General features: G+C 37.7%; 1 protein-coding gene across 5 annotated transcripts in view; it reads right to left on the bottom strand.

Annotated features, from left to right (window-relative positions):
* The window catches only part of SCAF4 (SR-related CTD associated factor 4), a 47,565-nt gene that overhangs the window by 2,758 nt on the left and 22,407 nt on the right, over nt 1–22,400 (bottom strand). For 2 of the 5 annotated variants that reach the window (XM_065066305.1, XM_065066314.1), the window contains 9 exons: nt 21,217–21,302; nt 19,138–19,328; nt 17,410–17,510; nt 16,248–16,361; nt 15,327–15,483; nt 13,629–13,783; nt 7,894–8,056; nt 7,680–7,760; nt 7,393–7,581 (listed from right to left, as the gene is read on the bottom strand). In XM_065066305.1, the coding sequence (XP_064922377.1) occupies nt 7,393–7,581; nt 7,680–7,760; nt 7,894–8,056; nt 13,629–13,783; nt 15,327–15,483; nt 16,248–16,361; nt 17,410–17,510; nt 19,138–19,328; nt 21,217–21,302 (1,237 nt within the window). Of the gene's footprint in view, nt 1–4,093; nt 5,449–7,392; nt 7,582–7,679; nt 7,761–7,893; nt 8,057–13,628; nt 13,784–15,326; nt 15,484–16,247; nt 16,362–17,409; nt 17,511–19,137; nt 19,329–21,216; nt 21,303–22,400 lie in introns of those variants that run through there. The other 3 variants (XM_065066339.1, XM_065066332.1, XM_065066325.1) reach the window with 3 other exon arrangements.

Consider the following 22,400-nt stretch of genomic DNA (forward strand, 5'->3'; position numbering starts at 1 on the left):
CCTTCCGGATCCCCAGCTCAGTGCTTTGCTTCGTCAGCTGCTGATGAAACACCTTCCCAATAGCTTATGCTTCCCAGGCTTCTAATTAAAGACAGCTCACCTCCTTGTTACCTTTAAAACATTCTTCCTCCATTAGAAACATCAGCAAAATTGTATCTGGCTAAAATGCCTGAGATTTGAACTGGGTCATCAACAAGATGTTTCACGTGTGGAAGAGGCTGCAGATACGGTCAGTGATGGAGGGAAAGGGACAGGGCTGGGGCAGGAGATAGCAGAGAATTCAGTTTACCCTTCCAGAGAAAAGGGATATTTCAATGTTTAATTTTAGTAAAACGAACTTCGCAATGTAAACTAAAAGAAAATGCAAGAGGTAACTTCTGGATTTTTTTAAGATACTGTTTCCCATCCTTTATAGCACATACCAAATACCAACTATTTCGCATTTCTATTCCTGGACTCTTGTTTTAGTATGGTCTCCGTCAGAGATTAAAAAACCCTTACTCTCCAAACACATTTTGAGAAAGCTCGGCCCAAAGCTTGTTGACATCAACACGAGCCAAACTGAAGGAGGATTCCCGAGCTCCAGAGGACACCGCAGCAGTAAGCGTGTGCCAGCTTATTTCGTGTGCCTCCTTTTGTTTGAGCTACTAACGCCACTGTCTCGTGGGCTCTGCAGCCTTTATACTGGCTCTATCTGCTCCGTTGTTTACCTGAAAATAAGCTCCATATCTGAGAAAGAATGTGTTGTTTTTCAAACACCGAAACTGAAATTTAAAGGCATCAACAGCTGCCAGCAGAACAAGCACCAATCCCTCCTAATCCATCTTGCGTTCCTTTATAGATTTGTTGGGACTGTAAGTAATGTTTTATTTCCACAGATATTAGTAAAAATGGAAGAATGCAGGTTATGTAAAATTTTGTAACTCCTCCCACGGGTAAAACTAGAATGTGAAATAGCTATGGAAATTCACACTGGCATTAAATACTTGGCCAGTGTTATCAGTGAAAACTGCACTTTGACTTCAGCTTAATGAGCATGGTGGAGCAGACAGCCCAGATAACCTTCAGCCATCGTAGCTTCCCTCTTCCTCCACCTGATTTATTTAGCATTTCTATCCCAAATATGCCTGAGCCTTCTGAAGAACATGTTGCCCTTTCACCAAACCACTTCTTACGCTTAGAACATCTCTAACGAAACCTTTTAATCTGAGTGCTCTTTATATTCATCTTAGAAGGAAATTATCCTTTGCTGGTCAGGAGAAGTCGGGTAACAAAGATGTGAATGTTCTTCCAGCCCATGGCATCATCTTACCTTCCCCTGCCAGCAGTCACTTCTAAGACATGCCTTGACAGGTCACACTCTTTGAAACAAATGTTCCAGCAGCAACAGCGTTTTGTTTTGTTTCCCCTTTTAATTTTAAAACACACAGCCCTCCCCATCCTCTTGTTCACAACCAAGGCTGTAAGCACCCAGTTTAAACTCCTCCCATGACCTGGTACTACAGATCTGATGAAAGAGACATATGACTAATGATGCCTTCCAAGAACATTATTTTGCTGAACTCTGAGGTTTTGGGATATTTTTGTTGATAAGTAAATTCTTCCACAGGAGATAAAAAATAAGGAGAAAAGAATAACTGAGATCTAATGAGCTGAAGAGGACAAACATATGCTTCCGCTCTGTAGCAGCGGCGTAGATGTGGGTTACAACAGCATGAACATGAGGCAAGCGTGAAGAGGGTATTTTTAATTTAACAAGTACGAGTAATTTAGTTTCTCAACCTTACTTCTACAGAAAATGCAGCACAGAAGTAGCATAATGGTATCTGAAACTCCTTCTCTTTCAATCTGGACTGCATTAGCAGGGTAACTGAACACTTGTTTTAAATCAGCCCAAATTTTGAGGCTGAAGTACACTGTGGAAAGAACTATTAAGAGTTTCCCTGCTGTGCTGCCAAATCAGGCACCAATTAAAAATTTACTCTCAAAGAGCTGTCCAGGAACACATCCAAGCTTATCAAAAATGCTCAGTAAAATTAGTGGTACGGATTGCATGTGCCATGGCTAAGAAAATTTAAAGCCCTTTGTTGCCTTATATAGAGAAATACAGTATATAAAATTTAAATATTTTGTCAATCTTGAAGTACTACAGCTCCTAGAGAAACAATAAAGTGATTTAATAACCATCTCATACCTGTGCAGACAAGTGACGGAATTTATCGGCCCCAGCCTGTATTTTATTCCTCTGTTCATAACTGTAAGCTGTTTTGTAGCAGCTACCCTTGTCTTCTTGCTTATAGGTATGAAATACAACCACCCCTTTCGTCAGCTGCTTATTGTGCATAACATGGCCAAGACGTGGCTTTTATTACTAGACACTGCTTTTAACACTGGAGATGCAATCCTCAGATCTGACACCTATTCTGTTCAAATGTGTAGAAATACAGATTGCTTTCACAACTTATTTTTATGTGTGGCTTTTACCAGTGATGCATATTGAAAGGTCCTCAGAACTTGCGGAGTGTTTACTATGATGAATGCAGACTCAAGTGCACTAGGAAGACACATCGCCAGCCATCAGTGTTGTTTCAGAGGTGTAAGAACAACCACACGGTATCAAAAGTTTCATAATTTCACTTTACTCGTAAGACATAGCCCAAAATACTAGAGCTGTCCTGAAGTGTCTTGTATCCAGAGATGTCACAGGAGCCGTCCTTACTGTTTTGATAAATTAGGGAAAAAGCCAGATTTCTGTACCGCTGTAATTCCATTTCTGATTATCTTCTCTTCTAGCTGGACAAATCCCATGTTCCCTCGTGGTAATTATCAGTGTTATAAATGCTGACATAACTGAGAAGCGTGGCATCTGATTTTATTTCCTCTTTTTTAACTGAACTCTGCTCACTAGGTGATTACAATGTCTCTTATGATCCATTGAATTACCTCTCAGCTGTCCCAATACAGGAAAGCCAGGAATGGTGATTTTTCTGACACAGCAATCCTGCTTCTGATTCACCTCCTTTGCAAATCGTACAGAAACATGTATGAGAATAAGAAGTCAGAAGCTTAATATTCAGCAGAACAGGCTCAAGGTTTACCCTTTGAGTTCAATGCTGATGTTCTGCAACATTTAGCATGTCACATTAATTCTCCAGTGGGGAAAGTTGCATCTTAAAACTAGAACATTAAATGCTAGCAGGAAACTCTTAAAAGATGGACAGTGTTGTAAATCTTGTGTCTTTTTCTGGAGTTGGATACAGAATCCTTTAGACCAGGCCAAGACTGTAAAGAAAGAAGCCTAAATTTAAGAGCCTAAATATTGATTCACAGCTTAAATAACTTGCCATAAATACCAACGTTTTTCAGGGTAGTCAGCGTCCATCACTGAAGGCAGCAGGAGCTCGCTCCTATTCATGTAAGATGCTTAAACAGGATTAGAGTCAAACTACATTATGTGTACAGTACTGGTTATTGGTATTAAGACTTCTGAAATTCCTGCTTGGTAACACAAACACTAAACTGATCTGAGTCAAGGGAATCATCAAGGCAAAACTGAATTCCAGGAATGCTGCTTGTGAGTACATGTTCCCTTACCTCCAAATTCTCCTTCCGTAGTATTATGAAAGCAACAGTCATATATATATAATTAGCAAACATGCAGTGTTTGTTGTGCTTTGAAAATGGGCTACCACAAGAAATCTGGAAATGTATTAGGCTTATCATTGTTCAAATCCTGTATTAATTAAAAAGCTCATCCTTCCTCTGAAGGCAGTATCACTTTATAATACAGTAAGACTCTGATGAGCTCAGAGAATATCTTAGTCTGTCTTTGTAATCTGCATTAAATTATAAAAAAGACCACATAGCTACTTAAGAACAAACCATCAAGGGAGAAAAGAATAATTCAGCATGCATTAACAGGAAATGAATACGAAGTTCGATAAGAACTACAGTATAATTAATCTTTGATAATATGTAATTATCATTGTAAGAGTTTTGGTAAAAAGAGCACTAGACCAGAACCTACAAACTGCAATATGGTGTATTTAATCAAGATAATAGATCACAGAATCTGAATAATCAAAACACAGCATCTGCAACAGCAGTTTATTACTGGTCCAAATTACAGCATTTGCTCAACACTAAGAACAAGTTGGCAAATCAAAAATGATTTAAAAGTCTGTCACTTTCTGCAATATGCACAGGTAAAAGGAGTCTAAAAATATCTGCTTTGCAGACCATTTAAAAATGACATATGAGCACACACTCTCAAAACCAGTTACAGTCTGGACAGTCTTGTTCATATTAAGAACAAGAACCTTTAACAGCAGCAAATATGATCAAGGAAACAACTAAACCAAAACAATCTGAGGGTGGTTTTTAGAAATAGGTACAAAAAAATTCAGACACAATGTCCACAAGGGATCACGCCTCTGAAGCACAAACAATGTTTTTGTTGGAAGTGGTGAAAGAATTGCATTGGAGGAACAAATGAAATTAGTGGAGATGAAACAGAATGTAACTTACATTACTAAGAAAGCATATGAAATCTTACAACAATCCATTTAGAATTACTTTGTAACAGATCTTCCATATAAAAACTGAACAGATAAACTTCATTTTGAAGTTACAAAAATCGGAAAAGCGCTCCTGGTGCTTGTACAGATTACATAAGGTGTTCTCAAGCAAGGTTAGGTTTAGATTTCTATGACAGTCTCTCCAGAGCAATCTTCATTCCTTGAATTCAGCCTGCTGAAGTAAGTTCTTCTATCCTGCCCAAATATCCGAAGAACATTTCTTCATTCTTCATGTTACGCTAATCAACCCCCTTCATCCCTATTTCCCCAAGCAGAGTCCTCATGACATACTTCATGATGCTGTCAAACAAATCTTTCTTCCAACTTCTTATCTCAGCTTGGAGAGCCACACGATGGGAATGTTTAATGAGCAGTTTGAGGACTTTGTGAGAAACCAGTCACACAATCAGTCATTTATTCAAACGGCTAAGCCATGAGGTCCTTTAGTCTGAAGCATTTGGTTTCCCTCGTCTGCACTTGCCCATGGCTAACTGAGGGTCGATGCTGTACCCACTCATTTACTTTGCCCAGTTCATTTGCCTCTGACCAGTACAAGACTAGGTCAGACGCTAAGGCTACGTTTAAACTGTAAGCCTGCAAGTAGCTGTGGGCTCTGGGACCAGGATGCATACGTAGATTGCATCTCATGTTCGCACACGTGGTGAAACCCTGGCACACTCCATCTCCCAGGCTTTCATTTCCCTAGGAGCAAAACCTGACACACAGAATGAAAAGGAAGGAATGATGATGCAGCCTGTCCAGCTCTTCAGCTTGGAGGCTGGGGAGGGCAAGACTTCAAGGGACACTTCTTTGCCATCTACATCAGCATGAGTGCTGGAAAACATCACCCCTTTCGTGTTTTCCTTCCAGCCTAAGGAGAGACCAGATTTGGACTCCCACACACTGAGCTAAGCTCAATTGATAAGTGAATCAAAGTGATCTTAAGAAGAGAGTTTATGTTTACTTAGTGAAAAGTTTTCAAAGCAAAGACAATTTATATTAATCTTTTATCTTTAAACGTGTAAATACTATAATCTCTTGTATCAGATTGTGAACAGTCCCCCTTAACTCCAAAATGTCAGGATGGAAGGACTTGACATAATTCCTTGATTATAAATAACTTCTTCTTGAATTAAGACACTCATCAACATAAGATGTTATTACTTAGGTAAACACATAGATCTCTAAGCTATTACTTCAGGTCTAACTCTGTAAGCTCACACATGCAATCTAACAAAAAGAAAAAACTCTCTTGTAGATGAGACAGAACATTGGAGGAGTCACTCTGACCACATGGACAACTTTACCTGCCTCAACTAGTCAGTAAACAAGTTAATAAAAAAACAAAGACAAGTTTTTGATCTTCAGATAAGCTACTGTCCTAATGTGGGTATATCATTTACTTCACTCCGATCTTTATTTTGTAAAATGTTTGTCTCATGTGTATAGCAATACAGCAACCTGCAGAGAGTAACTCAATACATCCCAAAGGCTTGGAATAAAAAGTTCAAGTTATGCCATAAAACACATAGTACCATGAAACTTCAAAACTCTAGTAATACCGTGTTGCAATTACAAAAAGTGTAACTTCATCATTAAGATGTGAATGTCTTAAATGTATAGTCTGATAATCCTTATCGTTACAAAATTGTCAGAATTTATGGTGTCAGGGCAAATTTTTTTTAAGCTTTTCTCTGTTTGCCAAGTGTCCAAGATACTCTAAAACAATTACCTGCTGGTTTTGCCTATCTGCTTTCACAGCTTTTACAAAGCAGAGTGAAACTCAGAGAGAAGCAACTTTAAAGTTTTTGAAAAACGCCTTTTAAAAGGGTCTTATTTTGAATTCCCAACATGATGGATCCAAAAATCACTAGTAACAGCTGGAAAATTTAGCCATCAAATCCAACAGAGCAATGAGCTCTCAGGGAGACAAACAGTTGTGCTTTTTTCAGTGTACACTGTAAAGTTCTGGGCAGAAACATCCTAAACCACAATTATATTTTTCATTCATTTGTTAGGCTCTCAGAGGTCTGAAATCCCATAAACGTAATAATCTCATTAAAATATGTAGGAACCAAGTCTCTTGAGTATATTTTTGACGTTGGTCCATAAAAGGCCACTGTAAAATAAATATCTAGTAGACCTCTGTAACATTGAACAGTATACACCACTCTCTTTAAAAATCCGACCAAGTTCATATCATATAGTGAAATTATGTGAGATACTGAAAGTTAACTTGGTTCTGCTATAGTCAAAATACCATTTTGTAATATTTAAATAAGGTTAACATATTGTTTAAGAAGTTTCAAAACTTGTAATACTGCAGGGCTGAATAAAAGCTTTTAAAAAAATTATTAAAATACTTTATTCCATTCATAAAAAGCAGACCATATTTTCACAGACTTAAAAAATGTGGAAAAAAATTACTGTTTCTAAGTTGATTTTGTACATGTAATAGTTGAGTCTAAAACATCGTTCATGTCATATAGATGTTGTAAGTTCATTTTCTATATGGTATAAACGTCAATTTGTTAAAAGTAGACAGCATTTCATTCTGTCCTGAATTTGTAACATAAATGTTACAGCTTTTTTGTTTCTTCAGAAAACAGCCGTTCGATAATAGATATTACCGCTCCTTCTGTGCAAAATCAAGCCACTAAAAATTATTTAAAAGCCAACACAAGGGCATAAATCTCAAAATGTTAGGAAAATCTGCTTTACTTTCTCATGAACTGCGAGTCAGCAGTAAAGTCAAAATCATATTTTTAAATTCAGGGAACAATAAACCGAAGAATTTATACAAAAATGAACTTACCAAGAAGTGGAACACCTTGGGTGACAGGAGCAGGTACATTAGTAGGTGCTACAGGAGGTGGAACAGTCGCATATATTTTGGAATTATTGGTAGTTTCAGCATTCCCCCTGGATCCAGAAACCACTGTTGGGATGGGATTTCCTACGGATGAATCTTTTGTAGTGTCTTCACTTACACCAGTTGCTGTAGCTAAGAAACAATGCATTGACATATTACAAAAAAGTCAGCTTTTCTGCTTGCACGATACCTTCCTTCCATTGCCACCTGCCCAAGATTTAAACACTTACAGTTTGGGATGTTTACTGCTGGAGTGTGAGGAACTGATACTGGAGGAGTTATAGGTGGTGGTGGTCCAGGAGGAAGAAATCCTATGAAAAGGTAGACATCAACACTGAGCATCACTTTACCAAAACATACTTGTGCAGTTTATATGGCAGATGCTTTTATTTGCTATATAGTTTAAAAAAAAGACTTAGTATTCCTAAAATTATATACATCTACCTGGGGGTAAATGCATCGGGTTGAAACCAGGTCGTAAAAACGGAGGTGGCGGCGGTGGTGGCACTCCAGGAGCAAACCCAGGAGGTGGGATTCCTAAAGGTGCTGTGAAAGCAGGTGGCTGGAGCGCACCAACCACAGGAGGACCTGATGGATGTGGTGGAACCTAAGAAAAAAGGAAGGGGAAAGGTGTGTTATCTCAAGACTGAATGTTGAGCTATTTCTTGTTCAGCTGTGGACTGCTGTCTTCTTTGTCCATCAAAACAAGAAGATTTAAGCTAGCTTAAATTACTCTGCAACCAGGTGATTTACATAACTGATCTAATTAGCAGCTAAAAAAGTCCTACAGCTTAAGACATCGACATTGATCTTGTCTTTGTTCTTAAAGAAAAAAAAATCTTGGTGGTAAATCAATATTAATGCATGCTGGTAGCTGGTATATCTAAAAATACCCTTTACACAGCAGCTGGAATTAATTTTACTATTCAGCATGATACACTATAATGCACACAACTTCAGAGCAATTAAAAAACCTTTTATTTTTTCATTTTTGCTGCCTGAATTTTTACATTATATTAGAGTGACTATTGTTTCCTTATTAATTTATTATTATATCAAGTTTTGAATGAAAATTGATTTAAATTAAGTTGTTCCCTAGACTCATATTTATGAGCTTACTATAAAAACTACATTAAATGTGTGGGAATCAAAAGGAAAAAAGTCTAATCAAGATATGTTCTGCATTTAAAATTGATTTATTAAAGCAAAGAAGAGCTGTGTACTCAAGTGACAAAGTTTAATTCATTACGCTTTAGCGTAGACCACCCCTGTTTATTGTTAAGTTTTAAATTGCTTATTTATTGCTTTATAACAACCTGCTGATTAGGTCCTGGCCTGAAGTTCAGCTAACTGAGCAGGATGTGAGAAATCACTGGATGTGACATGAGAAACTGCCAGACAGGACAGGTAACAATGTGTGAAGCTGACAGATGTTACAGATGGCACCGTGAGGGGTGGCTGGATTCTGCAGGTGGTTAAGGGGGTGTTATGTGAACAACAGCCAAACTTCAGCGAGAAGCAGAAAGGAGGCACTGGGGACCTCCTGGGGACTAGGACCTTGCAAGGCCAACAGTGCACAGGTAAAGCATATCTAAGAGCACCATATAAGGCCAAGACTACCTAGATGAACATTAACCTGGAGTAACACTAGATGTGCTGCCATTAATCACAGTTTAAGCTTTAGAAAAAGTACTCCAAAACCACAGCAACCTAATTTGGTAGGTATTTTTGTTTGTTTTGCAGGGCATTCCTTCAAATCACAATGACAAAATTAGCTAGACAAAGTGACAGACCTGCTGACTGCAGTAATCTTCTGTGAAGCAAGTGCTAATGTACAGTGTGTATGTAGCAGAAGGAATTGAGGAGGGATATCAAGAAGGCTAAAAGGTTTATAAAAGAGGGGAAACTTGCTGAATGCTGTCAGTCCTTAAGTAGTTAAAAGCTGTGAAAACCACGGATGAAGCATGTGTACACAATGGCTTGAGAAGGTATAATGAATAGTAAAATCTTTTGATGGAAGTAGAAGGAACATGAAAGGAAGATGGTTTAGGTACGTATTAGAGGACATTCATACCTAATTATCCAAGCTTAAATGCTGTATTTAATTTCTAAAAAGTTAACCTAATGCATAGTTGTAAGTAACACATTAAAACCTTCCCTTTAAGCAGAAAGAAAAAAGGAAAGCCGTAAAAATCTGTGCATAAATGTCAAAACATCTAATTTAAAATACAATTTAAAGTGTTAAGTTTCTCTGTATGTTAAAGAGATGGAACCAATGGCTAATAAACATTGAGAGATAGCAAACACAGAGGATTGGTGAACAGTTTCAAAATAATGGCTAATGACTTGGATGAAACAAGATAACAAAAATGCTACTGGGAAGACCTTTTATTAATGGGGAGACCAATATTAGGGAAACCTCATATTTTACTAGCAACATTGGAAAATGGAATAACTAACTTCTCAATAGCTGTAATGCAGACTACCAGGTGCATTTCAATGAACACTTCTTGGGGTCTAGCCTGTGTCCAGGTACAAATATTTCTTAGTGCACACCTATCAGATTGACACTTGAAGGAGAATCATTTGCCCCGTGAACTAAAGGAGCACCATGTACCTACAGTGCTCCAAGACAAGTAAATATATATTTAAGTGCACCAGCAGGAAGACTGCCATTTTCAATAGGAAGGGTATGGGATAGATATTGGACCAATGCACAACTCCCACATCTAGTTAGAGGGAGAAGGAGCATGTAGGATTGAGAAATACATCAGCAAATTTAGGAGATACACACTCAACTTGGACTATGGCTTCTGGCTGAAATCCCATCAAATGAAGAAAAGGGACTTTGGGTTGCAGTGGGAAATATAGAGAAAGAGTGGTCACAGCAACGCTCTCGGACTTCAATGTATAGCCTTGGCAAAGCCAGAGCCGTGGTTCACGGTAAAAGAATGGCAGTTTTGATAGTGTAACACCAAACTTTGCCAGGAGAATGGAGCACCAATTGCCCCAAACTTTCTCAACGAATGAGCAACACAAGCAGTATCACTACACAAGTGCTATTAACCGAAACTGACTCTCAACAACCAGGAAACAGACTTAAGTTGGTCTTGGACACTGCAATATGACTTAAAAATTAACAGAAACCTACCCTCAGAGCAGACCACTGAGGTGCATTACTCAGACCTGCAGGAGTGGGACCAGATTCAGCAAGACCTCAGAGATCTCAATCTATAGGCGAGAAAAGGGCTTACTCCAGTAGCACAACACAATACAACACAAATATTCCATCTATCTTGCCAACAACTCCGGTCCCTGTGCCTGAGAAGATGCTGTGTGCACTACTGAGGCCAAAGAACCAGACAGCTATGCAGGCTATCACTCTTAGAAGGACAGTATAGATCTGAAGTGCCTTTCTACATAAAGGTTGCATTCAAGGATCCAGGTGATACTGGCAGTAACGGGAGGTCAGTTTGCAGTTAGTTACACTGCACACAGGTCGTGTCCGGTAGAGCAGGGCTCCATCCCTACATGTCCAGCCCACGCAGAGGGGGCAGCACAGAAGGCCCATTCAGGTTTTACCAGAGGAAGCAGTGGCGCAGCTTCTTCCCATCCTACCTTTAAGCATGGGATTGCAGATCACAAAGCTGCTGACGAGGCCCTGACCTAAGTTAAGCTTCAAGACAAAGGGCGTTATGGCCATGAGAAGCTACTGGACACACCATGAGAAACTGCCAGACATGACAGGTAACAACGTGAGAAGCTGACAAGTTACAGACAGTGGCATGAGGGATGGCTGGATTTTGTGGGTGGTTTACAGGGTGCTTTGTGAACAACAGCCAAACTTCATGGATAACCAGAAAGGAGCACTGGGGATCTTATGGGGAAAAGGATCTCCCTTGTGAGGCAAACAGTGCATAAGTAACCACATCCAGGAATACCAGACAAGAACAATATTACCTAGGTAATCTGATCATAAATAGCAAATCTAGGTAGTGATGCAGCAAAACTAGCACCAACACGGAAGAGAAAGCCCAACAAAACAGAAGGTCAAGAAGTGAGAAAAGAGAGAGTATGTTACGGGAATCACACAATCAAAGCTGTATTTATAAAGCCTGTTCTGCCACACCACACACATTCAAGCTGCTTCTCCAGTCAGAGGGAAAAGGCTGGACAGGGGCTTTCCATGGCTAACACAGGAGCAGTCAGCCAGCCAGCCAGAGCATCCTGGTATCACTGTACTGATGCCCACTGCAGGCTGGACAGCATGAGCAGCTACCCAGCACTCCTAAAAACCTCCCCACCTCTTACAGTCCCAAACACTAAAGACAAATACAAATGAAAGCACTTCTGCTTGTATCACAGGACAAAAAAGCATCAGCTAATTAAAAAGCAGTGGTACTCTACAAAGAAAGTGGAATATAATGAGTTTTTTCCTTTAGGTATTCAGTCATATTTGCATATTACAAAACATGTTACTTTTACTACTACTATCACTAACATCATCACACCTGAACTTAGTTTGTAAATTTTAAGAACTATTTACAAACTATTGAACTATTGTAATTTTATGGCCAGGGAAGACAACTGTATTGGTCAAGTGTAATCATAAAAAAAGTTCATAGCAAAACCAAAGATAATGACTTAATACAGTTCTCTGATCCTGGCCTGATTTTGTGAAGATAAAAGCTTCTTTGCTATAGTAAAAAAATGAAGCTGATGAGGCAGAGACAAGCAATCAGCACACTCAACATATTCTGAAACTGGTTGGATTTTTCTTTACACCTTCTTTTTCAGCAAAGATTTAAGGAAAATAAACAAAATCACTACTATTTAATACAGTTAACGGTTACTAAAACTCTCTGAAATTAGAAATTTGACTTACATGTTCGTTTACTAATAACACCTTACAGCATTTCAGGAATTCTGTGTCAAAACAACACAAAATTAAACATGCTATATTCTCAAATCACATAACTGGCTAAATGATATATGTCTTCAAACAATCTGAGTTCTTGATCTTTTCTGAGTGTCTGCCACATTGTAGTTAATAAATCACATTTTCTCAAGACGCAAAATAGTTTTATTCGCACTTACTCCTATTTGGAAGAAGATATACTACTATTTTAACAGTGACAAGGAAGAAACTATTACTGTAAAAGTAGTACCACATCTGTCAGTATGTAAAGCTAAAAGAAAACAGATTATAAAACACTGGAGGGAATAATTATTATAACATGCTACTTAAACTAACGGTAAAATTTCAGAGTGTTCTTTTAATGAGTGAACACACAACATCAGCTTTGACTAAAGAACCATTATAACAACAAAGGAAGAGTATGAAAAGTGTTATATTAAATTCCCAAAGGCTGTTCAAAGAGAGTATACACAATATGGACAAACATGAAAGCAATATGCATATTTTAGAAGGTCTATAGCTTATTAAAGCCAACAGTGATAAAATTAATTAGGAAACCAGAAAAAGAAAGAAAAGGCAATCATAAAACTGAGAGGATGCAATTCAGCCCATTAATAAAAAGAATCTACTGCAGTAATTCATCTGGGCCTGGGAGAACAGGGATTAGCAGTACAGTTCTACAAATACTTCAAATAAAGATCTGGCAGACACACATACACTCTGCCTACATTAGCATTAGAGCAGCAACGAGGTTTTGGAGTAAATCTGCCATCATTCCCACTAACGACATGCTGACTCAGTTCCCTGGGCTGTTCTGGTACATGCAAACTACATCCCTTTTCAGGGAAATCAAACCAGACACTCTGCTCTTCCTGGGCACAAAACATGCTCCAAACCATAATGGGTGGGTTGTTTTTTTTTTTCAGAGTCTTCCATTGCCACTGTGGCTTAGCAGAAAAAAGAGTTGTTCTATGAGACTGTATTGCTCTTTTCCATGAAGAAGCTCAAATAATGGATTTCAGGTGCATACTTGATCTATGGCACAGCAAAGTTATCTTCATAAATCAACAGTATAGCCAGTCTGCTAACAAGAGCATTTTCAACCCAGAACAACAACATGACAGACACACATACACAAAATCAACTAATTACCGTTCATCGTATTTCCTCCTCCTCTTTAACTTATCTATTGCCATACTCAATTATTATTTAAAGTAAGTTTTTGTTTAAATATCCAGAGCAAATGAGAAGCAATTCTCACCTGTGGAGGAGGTACTGTTATTGGTGCAGGCATGGGAACAGGAATTGGAACAGGTAAAGCTTTAGGTATAGGCGACACTGGTTCATTATGTGTAGCTTCTGCACCTCCATTTTGAGCTACTTCATTTTCAGACTTCTTGGGAATCCCCTTCCACTCTAAACAAAAAAACCCCAAACATATATGTATCAGCTCAGCAGAAGTGGACAAGTAGTCAAGGACTGCCATGTAAAATGACCATGCTTTCTGATGTTTACAAAAATGATGTAACTGAAAATATTCAGATGAGAAGTACAGAGCTAAGACGCATTTAAATGTATTTCTGACAATAAAATTTTAAAATTACTTTAAACACAGTACAGCAAATCACTAATACATAGCAGTAAATTTATTCCTTTCATTAGTCATTCAACAGCTTTTTTTTTGCACTGATGGCATTTATCCATGCCCAGGACTCTGAAACACATTATCTGTAACAAAAACAGTGAGGTTGTTTTGGGACAAGCTTTCAACAGATTCATTCTATTGCTCTCAAGCAAGAAGGCATCAGATTTTTCACTACTTTGAGAAGTCATTTGTGAAAAACCAACATTTTCAATTCTTGAACAAGGAAAAGGAGAATATAACAATGAAGAATAGAAGCAAATTAAGGGAAACATCAAACATAGCTTCAAACTCTATTTACAGAAGAAATATGGCTCCTATTGTTTGTCAGAAATTGCTGGGAAAAGAGAGCTAAGGAGAAAAAAGGGATCAGTTAAGAAGCACTGTGGGAAGGAGAAAAGCACTGAGAAGACCGGAACACACTTAGGTTATGTTTATCATTCGTTATACTTTTTGTTTCAAATGCACACTCTATTTATTTTTGTGTTTTTATCAGGAAGAGATACTACTATTTAAAGTAGCCACCACCTACTTAAGGCAAATTGGAAAGACAAAACCCTGAAATAATGTCTCAATAACTACTAATAGCACATCACACAATGATTAAAACCAACAGCTTAGAGTACTGGTTCAAAGAACCTAAGGCTATTTTAATTGTTAAGTACTGCATTCCTTTAATATTACTTTTAAAATCATAATGGTCAGCACACTAGCAACTTTATACTGATTTGAAGCTGCTGATTATAATAGGTATCATTTTCTTAATAGAACCATAGTAACCTGACATTTTCACTGTTTGCATACAAAATAACAAGAATCCTATTAGGTCCTTATAAATGCAAGTCTTGCTAAGGGAACTGAAAATGTCACAAGTGAGAAAACTATAGGCACTTTTTCAAGTAATTACAAAGTTGCTGTCTGCTCTGCTGCTACACAAGTACTCCTCAGTCAGGCTCCTTTGCTAGTGGTGCCTCACACAAACAAGCGGTGGAGGACCAGGCTGGCTCTGGGATACAACACACTGGCATCATGTGTTGCCATCAAGGGCAACCACCAGTGCAGCTGACAGATCACCTGGTAACCACGTGCATTTTTAGCCCAGCCTCTCATAACACAGCTGCACAATTCCTGATGAGGGACTGTCCTTAACAGCTTCCAAACTCCCTCCAGTCTACAGGTTGTACATGATACACTTCTCAGCCGTTTCAAGGATTTTATGTGCACCTCAGAGTCATGAAAGTAAGCCACACCAACTTCAGCACACCAGCACAAAGGAGAATTTTTTTAAAAGCATCTACAGATGTAGCAATACTTTACCTGGACAAAGAGTTTCGTTGTCCAACATTCCTCCCTCACAGAAACTTTCAAGATCTTCAGGTTTTACTTTGTCCCATGGTATGTAAGTAACACCTAATTCTACATCCCAATACTGCTTATAATCTGGCTTTATTCCTTTATTCAAAGCCCATGCAATCTTGGGGGAAACAAAAATACATGTAGTCAGTAAAATGTTTCCACTTTAATGGATTCAATATTTACTTCTCAAAAACAACATTACCACTTGAAGCTAAAAGGCAAAAAGAATACTGTAATAGTGGGAAAAATTGGTTAGTCACAAAACTATGAAATAAGAGGGGTTTTTAAAGCAGACTTAGTTCTTATTTCTTGGTTTGACTCTTGCACAAAATAAAAATGTATAAATGTAAAAATATAAATAAATTATGTATAAATCTAAATAATAAATAAATGAAAATATATAAAGGCATTTTCTTCAAATGTTCTCCCATCACTAAAATTAATTCTGTTTCCCTTCAGAAGACAGTGTCACAGTCTAATACAATGTTCTTCAAAAGGAAGAACTTCACTAATGAATGTGTTCTACTTTACTTATTAGTACTCTTTGTAGGATTAGAATATATAATATTCTAATAAAAGACAAATAGCCAGCAAAAAGAAAAGCATAGTTACAGTCCACTGTAGTGACTAAAAGGACACCATTTTAGGTGGTTAAATAGACAACTATTTGCAATCTTTCAAGGAAACAGATACAAGTCCCACTAGTCACATTACAAAACAGGAAGAATACATCAAGTAAATAGTGGTCCATTCGCATAAATTAACAGAATACCATATCCAGAATACATAAAAGTCTAAAATACCCCAAAGCCTAGAACAGATGAAAAGGGATTATGGTGATTACAGTAACTTTAGAAGAGCTTGACATTTTCCAAGAAGTACCTTTATAGATTTCTGATTGACTTTGAAGTTTCCTCGGCTCAGTTTTTGCAGGGCACGGTAAGCATCTTGTCTGTGAACCATTACAATATAGGCACATCCTCTAGGCGGTATCATCTGTTTGTATTTAAAAAAAAAAAAAAAAAAAAAAAGAAAAAGGTTTTGTTGGCACATTAACAAAGTAATGAACAACACACAAGTCTTCAATTACAGTACGCTGGAACATCAGCAAGTGTTTCAAAAAGGACTATGGTAGTATGAAATGGAATGTTAGTTAAGAGGCATATTTAGCCAGTATCTTCTGGAAATACAAATTTCTAGCAAATTAAAAGCAACTTCTTCTGTGGAAAGTTTCAAACTTTGTTCTGTGTGACAACACGGACAACTGTTGTATATTTAATCTTTTAAAACCGTTAAACAGTAGTATTCATGTAAATGTTGTGGTCTGGCAATTAGTTACTTTGTTAGAAGAAACAAGACACTCTAATATGCCACTTCATTCCATATACAATAAGCAGCCAGCTGCACCTCCACATTCTATTTGCAGTTTTGTAATAATTTTGATTCTTCGTAATGCATTTGAGAAAAAACTTTATCTTGTTTTACAAAATTTGGGAATAGGAAGAAAATTACAGTCACTTATTTTTGTTTGCTTGTTTAAATTAAATTTTATAGCTACTGGAAGAGCTGTCATTTGTATAGAAAAATATCCTTAAATACAACAGTGTAATAATAGTTATCCATGTTTATGACCAAAATGACAGAAGAGAAACAAGGAAAAGCGACAAGAACATGTGCTGAGAGTCCACATAAAATGGAGCAGAGAAGGAAGTCAGTAGTATAGCATGAAATTCTGTACCCATCTCAACAGCCCTTTCTTGTTCAATTCTCTCCTAACCACGACTTTTATGAAAATGTAATAATCTTCTGTATTACCCCTAAGAGCATTTTTAAACTGCAAGAAACTAAAGCAACTACCGTCTTGCTTTTCTACAAAGCAGCCAAATGAACTGAGTTTACAAGCTAGAAAACACAATCATGTAGGAAATCAGAGCTCTTGACTCTTCTGAATGTATCAACAATAAAGCTGTCTTAAAACAGTTTGAAAAGTCTTTCTGTAACCAGGACATATCAAAGTAGCTTACACAGCACCATTTATACTTACATTTATTGATTCAATTGGGCCAAACTCCTCCAAAAGACTTCCAACGTCCTGTTGAGTTGTCCTTTTGTCAAGTTGTCCTACCCAAAGCGTAGTACTACAAACTACAAAGATTTAATGCAGATTGTAAGAGCACTTGGAAATACATGTTTCACAGGCCAGAATGTCAAAATAGTTATTTTAAAAGTCAGCTATTCAAATTAAAAAAAACAGCCAAAATTAAAATTAATATTTTATTAATTAGAAGTTTTTGACAGAAATCTCTTTTTTCTTGCCCACCTGGAGCTGCGTTAACATTTAACTACAGCAACTACATCAGAATTGTTGTTAGAATGCCCCCACTAAGAAGCTCTCTATTTAACTTAATATTGAAGTGAACTGCAACTTCCGATGATCGTGTTTATGGTGATACACCCACCACTGGCAAGATTTCCCTCCAGAATGTGGGAACAATTCAACTACAATGAGCAACCAAACTTTTAACATCTTTAGTAACCTACCCAATGACTTTTTTTCTACAGTTAAGTGAAAAATTGACACAAGCTTTTTCTTTCAGGAATGAGTAACCACCGTGCTTATCTTGCTTCATGCTTCAAGGTAATAAAACACACTCATCTATGTTTTCCCCACTAAGTGATATAAGACTGCAAACCTAAAAAGCATTGTGTGACAGGATCTGGGAGAGATGTTGGGAAAAGTGTATCTTGCCCCACTGCCAACAAACTTTTAATGAACAGCTACTATGTCTTTGCAGTCCTTTTAAACTAATGGTATTGTAATTCACAAGGTTTTAGCGAGATAAAACTCTCCAGTTTTTATTCCTCTTACATAAAAAAAGAACATTCTCATTTTACTTGATGACTCCAGAAAGGATTCCACACTCCCAAGGAACACTCAGAAGACAACTACTACATTTTGTCTATAAACAGAGGCAAAGCCAGGATTATTTCAGAAATCTGAACATCAGCCTGTGTGTTTTCCAGGTCAAAGCTCCCCTCCAGGTTTGAGAGACACACAACATTGAGTCATTAAAAAAATTGTAATAATGTGCTCAACTTCTTGGTGCTCAATCTGCTTTACCTTATATGTCTTGAAGGAAGGAAAAGAAAAACATGGTGTTTCAGCTTTTTCTTCCCTCATTTTACAGCCAAAATATTTCTGACTTGGAGATACTCCAAAAATATCAAATTGTCTACTATGAGTAAAGGAAGTACAAGGATGTGTGGTGAATTTAATTCTTACCAGCTTTACAACAGTTCAGAAAATAAATCACAGTATAGTTTTATTCTGTTTGGAGGAGTCTTGGAACCCACATCAAATAGCGTTGAACACAAGAAAAAGGAACCAAAAAACCCAACAACAACAAAAAAACCCACCACACATCAGGTTAAGAACTGTCTTCTGGGATATTCTAAGCAGATACCATACACTGACGGTAAGTAGACATGTCAAAATTAAATTTAAGAAGAAGTCTAATAGATACAAGAAGTGTATTTCTTTGACATTTACATTTTTCCTAAAATAACTGTCTTCTTAGTATTCCATTTTACATAGGTACGGTATCTACCATAATATCTTCAACTACACAGGACTCCTAAAATTCATTAAAGAGAATACTGGACAAAGACAAAAAAGTTTCCTGTATGAACCAGGAAGATGCTGAGCATCCGAAAAATGGTATTTTGGGAACTTGCAGAGCTACACAACAGTAAAGAGAAAGCATAAACTTACCACTAACAGTTTCTGACTTTATCTGAGGAAGGCCTTTTGACCTGCGTTCTCTCTCCCTCTCTCGTTCACGTCTTTCTTGTGACCGAGACTTAGGAGAGTGTCGGCGTCTATCCCTGGACCGAGATCGAGATCGACGGTGACGTGACCTTCGAGATCGGGAGCCAGATCTTGATCGTCTCCTTTTAGGTGACCTAGTTTAAACAACCAACCATTTATGTTCAATCTTTCTGACCCAGACATTGACAGGTAACTATTTCAGATATCTATTTAAATAATCAGGGAAGAGTTCAGTAAATAAAAAAATAAATAAATCCAAGTTCGTTCACATGCATTTAGGACTAGAATAAGTTATTACAGTAGCTTATTAATGCACTACAAGTTCATTGTTTCTCAATATCTTCTATTACTTTTGTATTGAAGTTTACTATCAAAACTATATTCACCTTAACACAAAAAAAATTGCATCTGCTTAAATGAGGAAAATGTTCATTACTTTTACAAAAGAATGGCTAAAAAGAGAGATTAAAAATAAATTCTGCAAGTGAAAGTGTATTTTACATCATGTTCAAGTTTTAAACCACTCAAGGTCTGGAAGACAGAGTAAACCTTCAAGGAAGTCATACGAAACTTGGCAAAGGAGAAGACTCATAACTAAGTAAGACAGCTGTGCTTTAATACTGGAGCCAAATTTGTTCGATCAGCTCAGACGTGTATACTGCCTCTGTGATCGGCAAAGTCCCACGGTACACTGGATCACAGATTTTCTTCTTAAGAAAGATGTCTTTAGAGCACAGAAAAAATTACACTACCATAGAATCACAGAATCATCTTGGTTGGAAGAGACTCTCAAGATCATCGAGTCCAACCATAACCTAACTCTGTCACTAAACCATGTCCCTAAGAACCTCATCTAAGTGCCTTTTAAACACCTCCAGGGATGGTGACTCCATCACTTCCCTGGGCAGCCTGTTCCCGCGCTTCACAGCCCTTTCCGTGAAGAAATTTTTTCTAATATCTAATCTAAACCTCTCCTGGTGCAACTTGAGGCCATTTCCTCTCATCCTATCAGTCACTACCTGGGAGACCAACACCCTTCATGCTACAACCTCCTTTCAAGTACTTGCAGAGAGTGATAAGGTCTCTCCTCAGCCTCCTTTTCTCCAGGCTGAACAGCCCCAGTTCCCTCAGATGCTCCTCTCCTCATCAGACTTGTGCTTCAGGCCCCTCACCAGCTTCACTGCCCTTCTCTGAATTCTCTCCAGCACCTCACCTTTCTTGCAGTGAGGGTCTTCCCTAAATGTACTCACCATAGACAGGCATAGAAGTTATCTCTACCAATAAGAGAGAGCTGTATAGATACCCAGTTTTCCTTAGAAGGTATATGGCTTTCAGGGGTTCACAAGTCTTAAGGGTCACTAATCTGTTTCTCATTACCACTGCACTGAAGTACATACAACATTTAGCTGTGTTTAAACACAATTCCTCTCAGAGATAAGATGTTGAAAGAGTCTCTTTTTTTTCTCTCTTCCAGAAGGGGAATTCAAATAAAGCCCTTAACAGTTTTAACTGTACCAAGAAATTTCACTAGTGTTGTCCACACAGAGATTAAGACACAGACAGTAACTTCTTGTAATTAATCCTTAGATTAAATTGAAATGGACTCTTTTACTAAATGTGTCCTTTGTCACAGAATCCAACTTGTACAGCACAACTGGGCACTTGAAAGAAACTACCTCAAAGGAAGCATACTGAGCAGGGCACCCAGGAAGTCAACTCAAAATGGAGCTAACAGGACTATGTCCTAAGGCATTGAAAATGAGCTCCATCAACAGTTCAAGCTGCCTCACCTCTCAGCTATTTACTGTCACGTCAGTTCGAAATTACCACTCCCACAGTGGATTTGGCAGCACAGCAACAGATTCTCTGAGCTCCGGATAATCAGCATAACTCTCCTCAGTACTTGTACAGAATTAGTAACGCATTTTCAAGTCCCTGGACGTGACACACTTAGTTCCTCATGTTAAAATCCAATACTTCATACAATATATACCCTCACTGAAAGAGCTTTCACTAATTTACCTGGATGCAGATCTAGATCTTGACTTTCTGCTGTCAGAAACATGCCGTTTTCCCTCTTGAATAGGTGGCTGCTCCACTTCCATATCCTAAAATATTAAGTTGACTGGTGTTATGGGCAAGTAGCACAAGCATTTTATTTCATTTTATGCCTAGACTAAATTACATAACAGCATGAAAATTATACTGGATATTCACATATGTGAAATAATAATAAATAATAAATAATAAAACTCTCTTCAAAAGCTTCATCACCACTTTGTGGTCACTAATAAGGAGACAGTCCAGTAATAAATGAACATAATACTACTACTGCAAAAATACATAAAAGTAATTTACACAGAATTCTCATTTTCAATTTGCAAATTATTGCTTTCCCACATTTTAGTCAATTTCAGCACTGCATACATCTCCACAGAATATTATGATATTCCTTAAAGTCAGTAAGTGGATCTTGTTCTGTCACCAAAATCACAGAAAAGTAAGGCTTACTAAAAAACTTTTCTCCAAGATGTTATAAGAAAGTAGTTTAAGCCATATATGTAAGGTAATTACAATACTATAAATTTGAAGAATGGAGCACTAAGTCACCAAAACAACAAATAACACAAAACAATCTGCTTTAAAAACCCCAGTAAGTTCCACAGTTCTTCCTTCCTACCCCAAATCTTCTACAGCTTCCCACTCTCGAACACATTGTGTTGTGCCTAAACTTTAGTTTTCACAATGCAACCCTGACACGGAACATCCAAACAAACAATCTCTCAGAATGTACTGATTTAACAGAATTCAAGACTAAGAAACTGATTACCAACATCTTCCAAAACCTTAGGAACAAGAAATAAGTGTTTACCTACACTTGGATTTTTTACAAACTTTTATAGACTTCAGAGTTTATTTCCACTCTATTAGCAATCTACCAGGCCCTTAAAAAGTACAGTTTCCAGATGGTTTATCTCCAGAGTGGGATTGGGCTGTTAGAATTCCATGGATCAAAATATTCCTGAAGCATGATGGGGACAAGAAAGGGAGGATGAGGAAAAGTGAGAGGTGGAAGGACAAAATGCAATCCGAAGTCTTTCACAAAAGAAGAGTTAACGCATACATATGCTGGGTTTGCCACGCTTCTGAAATATCAGACTTGTCATATAGCACTGCAGCTATCCAACTTCTTCTTGGATGAGTTA

The sequence above is a fragment of the Columba livia genome, chromosome 1, assembly GCF_036013475.1.
Source record: "Columba livia isolate bColLiv1 breed racing homer chromosome 1, bColLiv1.pat.W.v2, whole genome shotgun sequence".
Classification (NCBI taxonomy): domain Eukaryota; kingdom Metazoa; phylum Chordata; class Aves; order Columbiformes; family Columbidae; genus Columba; species Columba livia.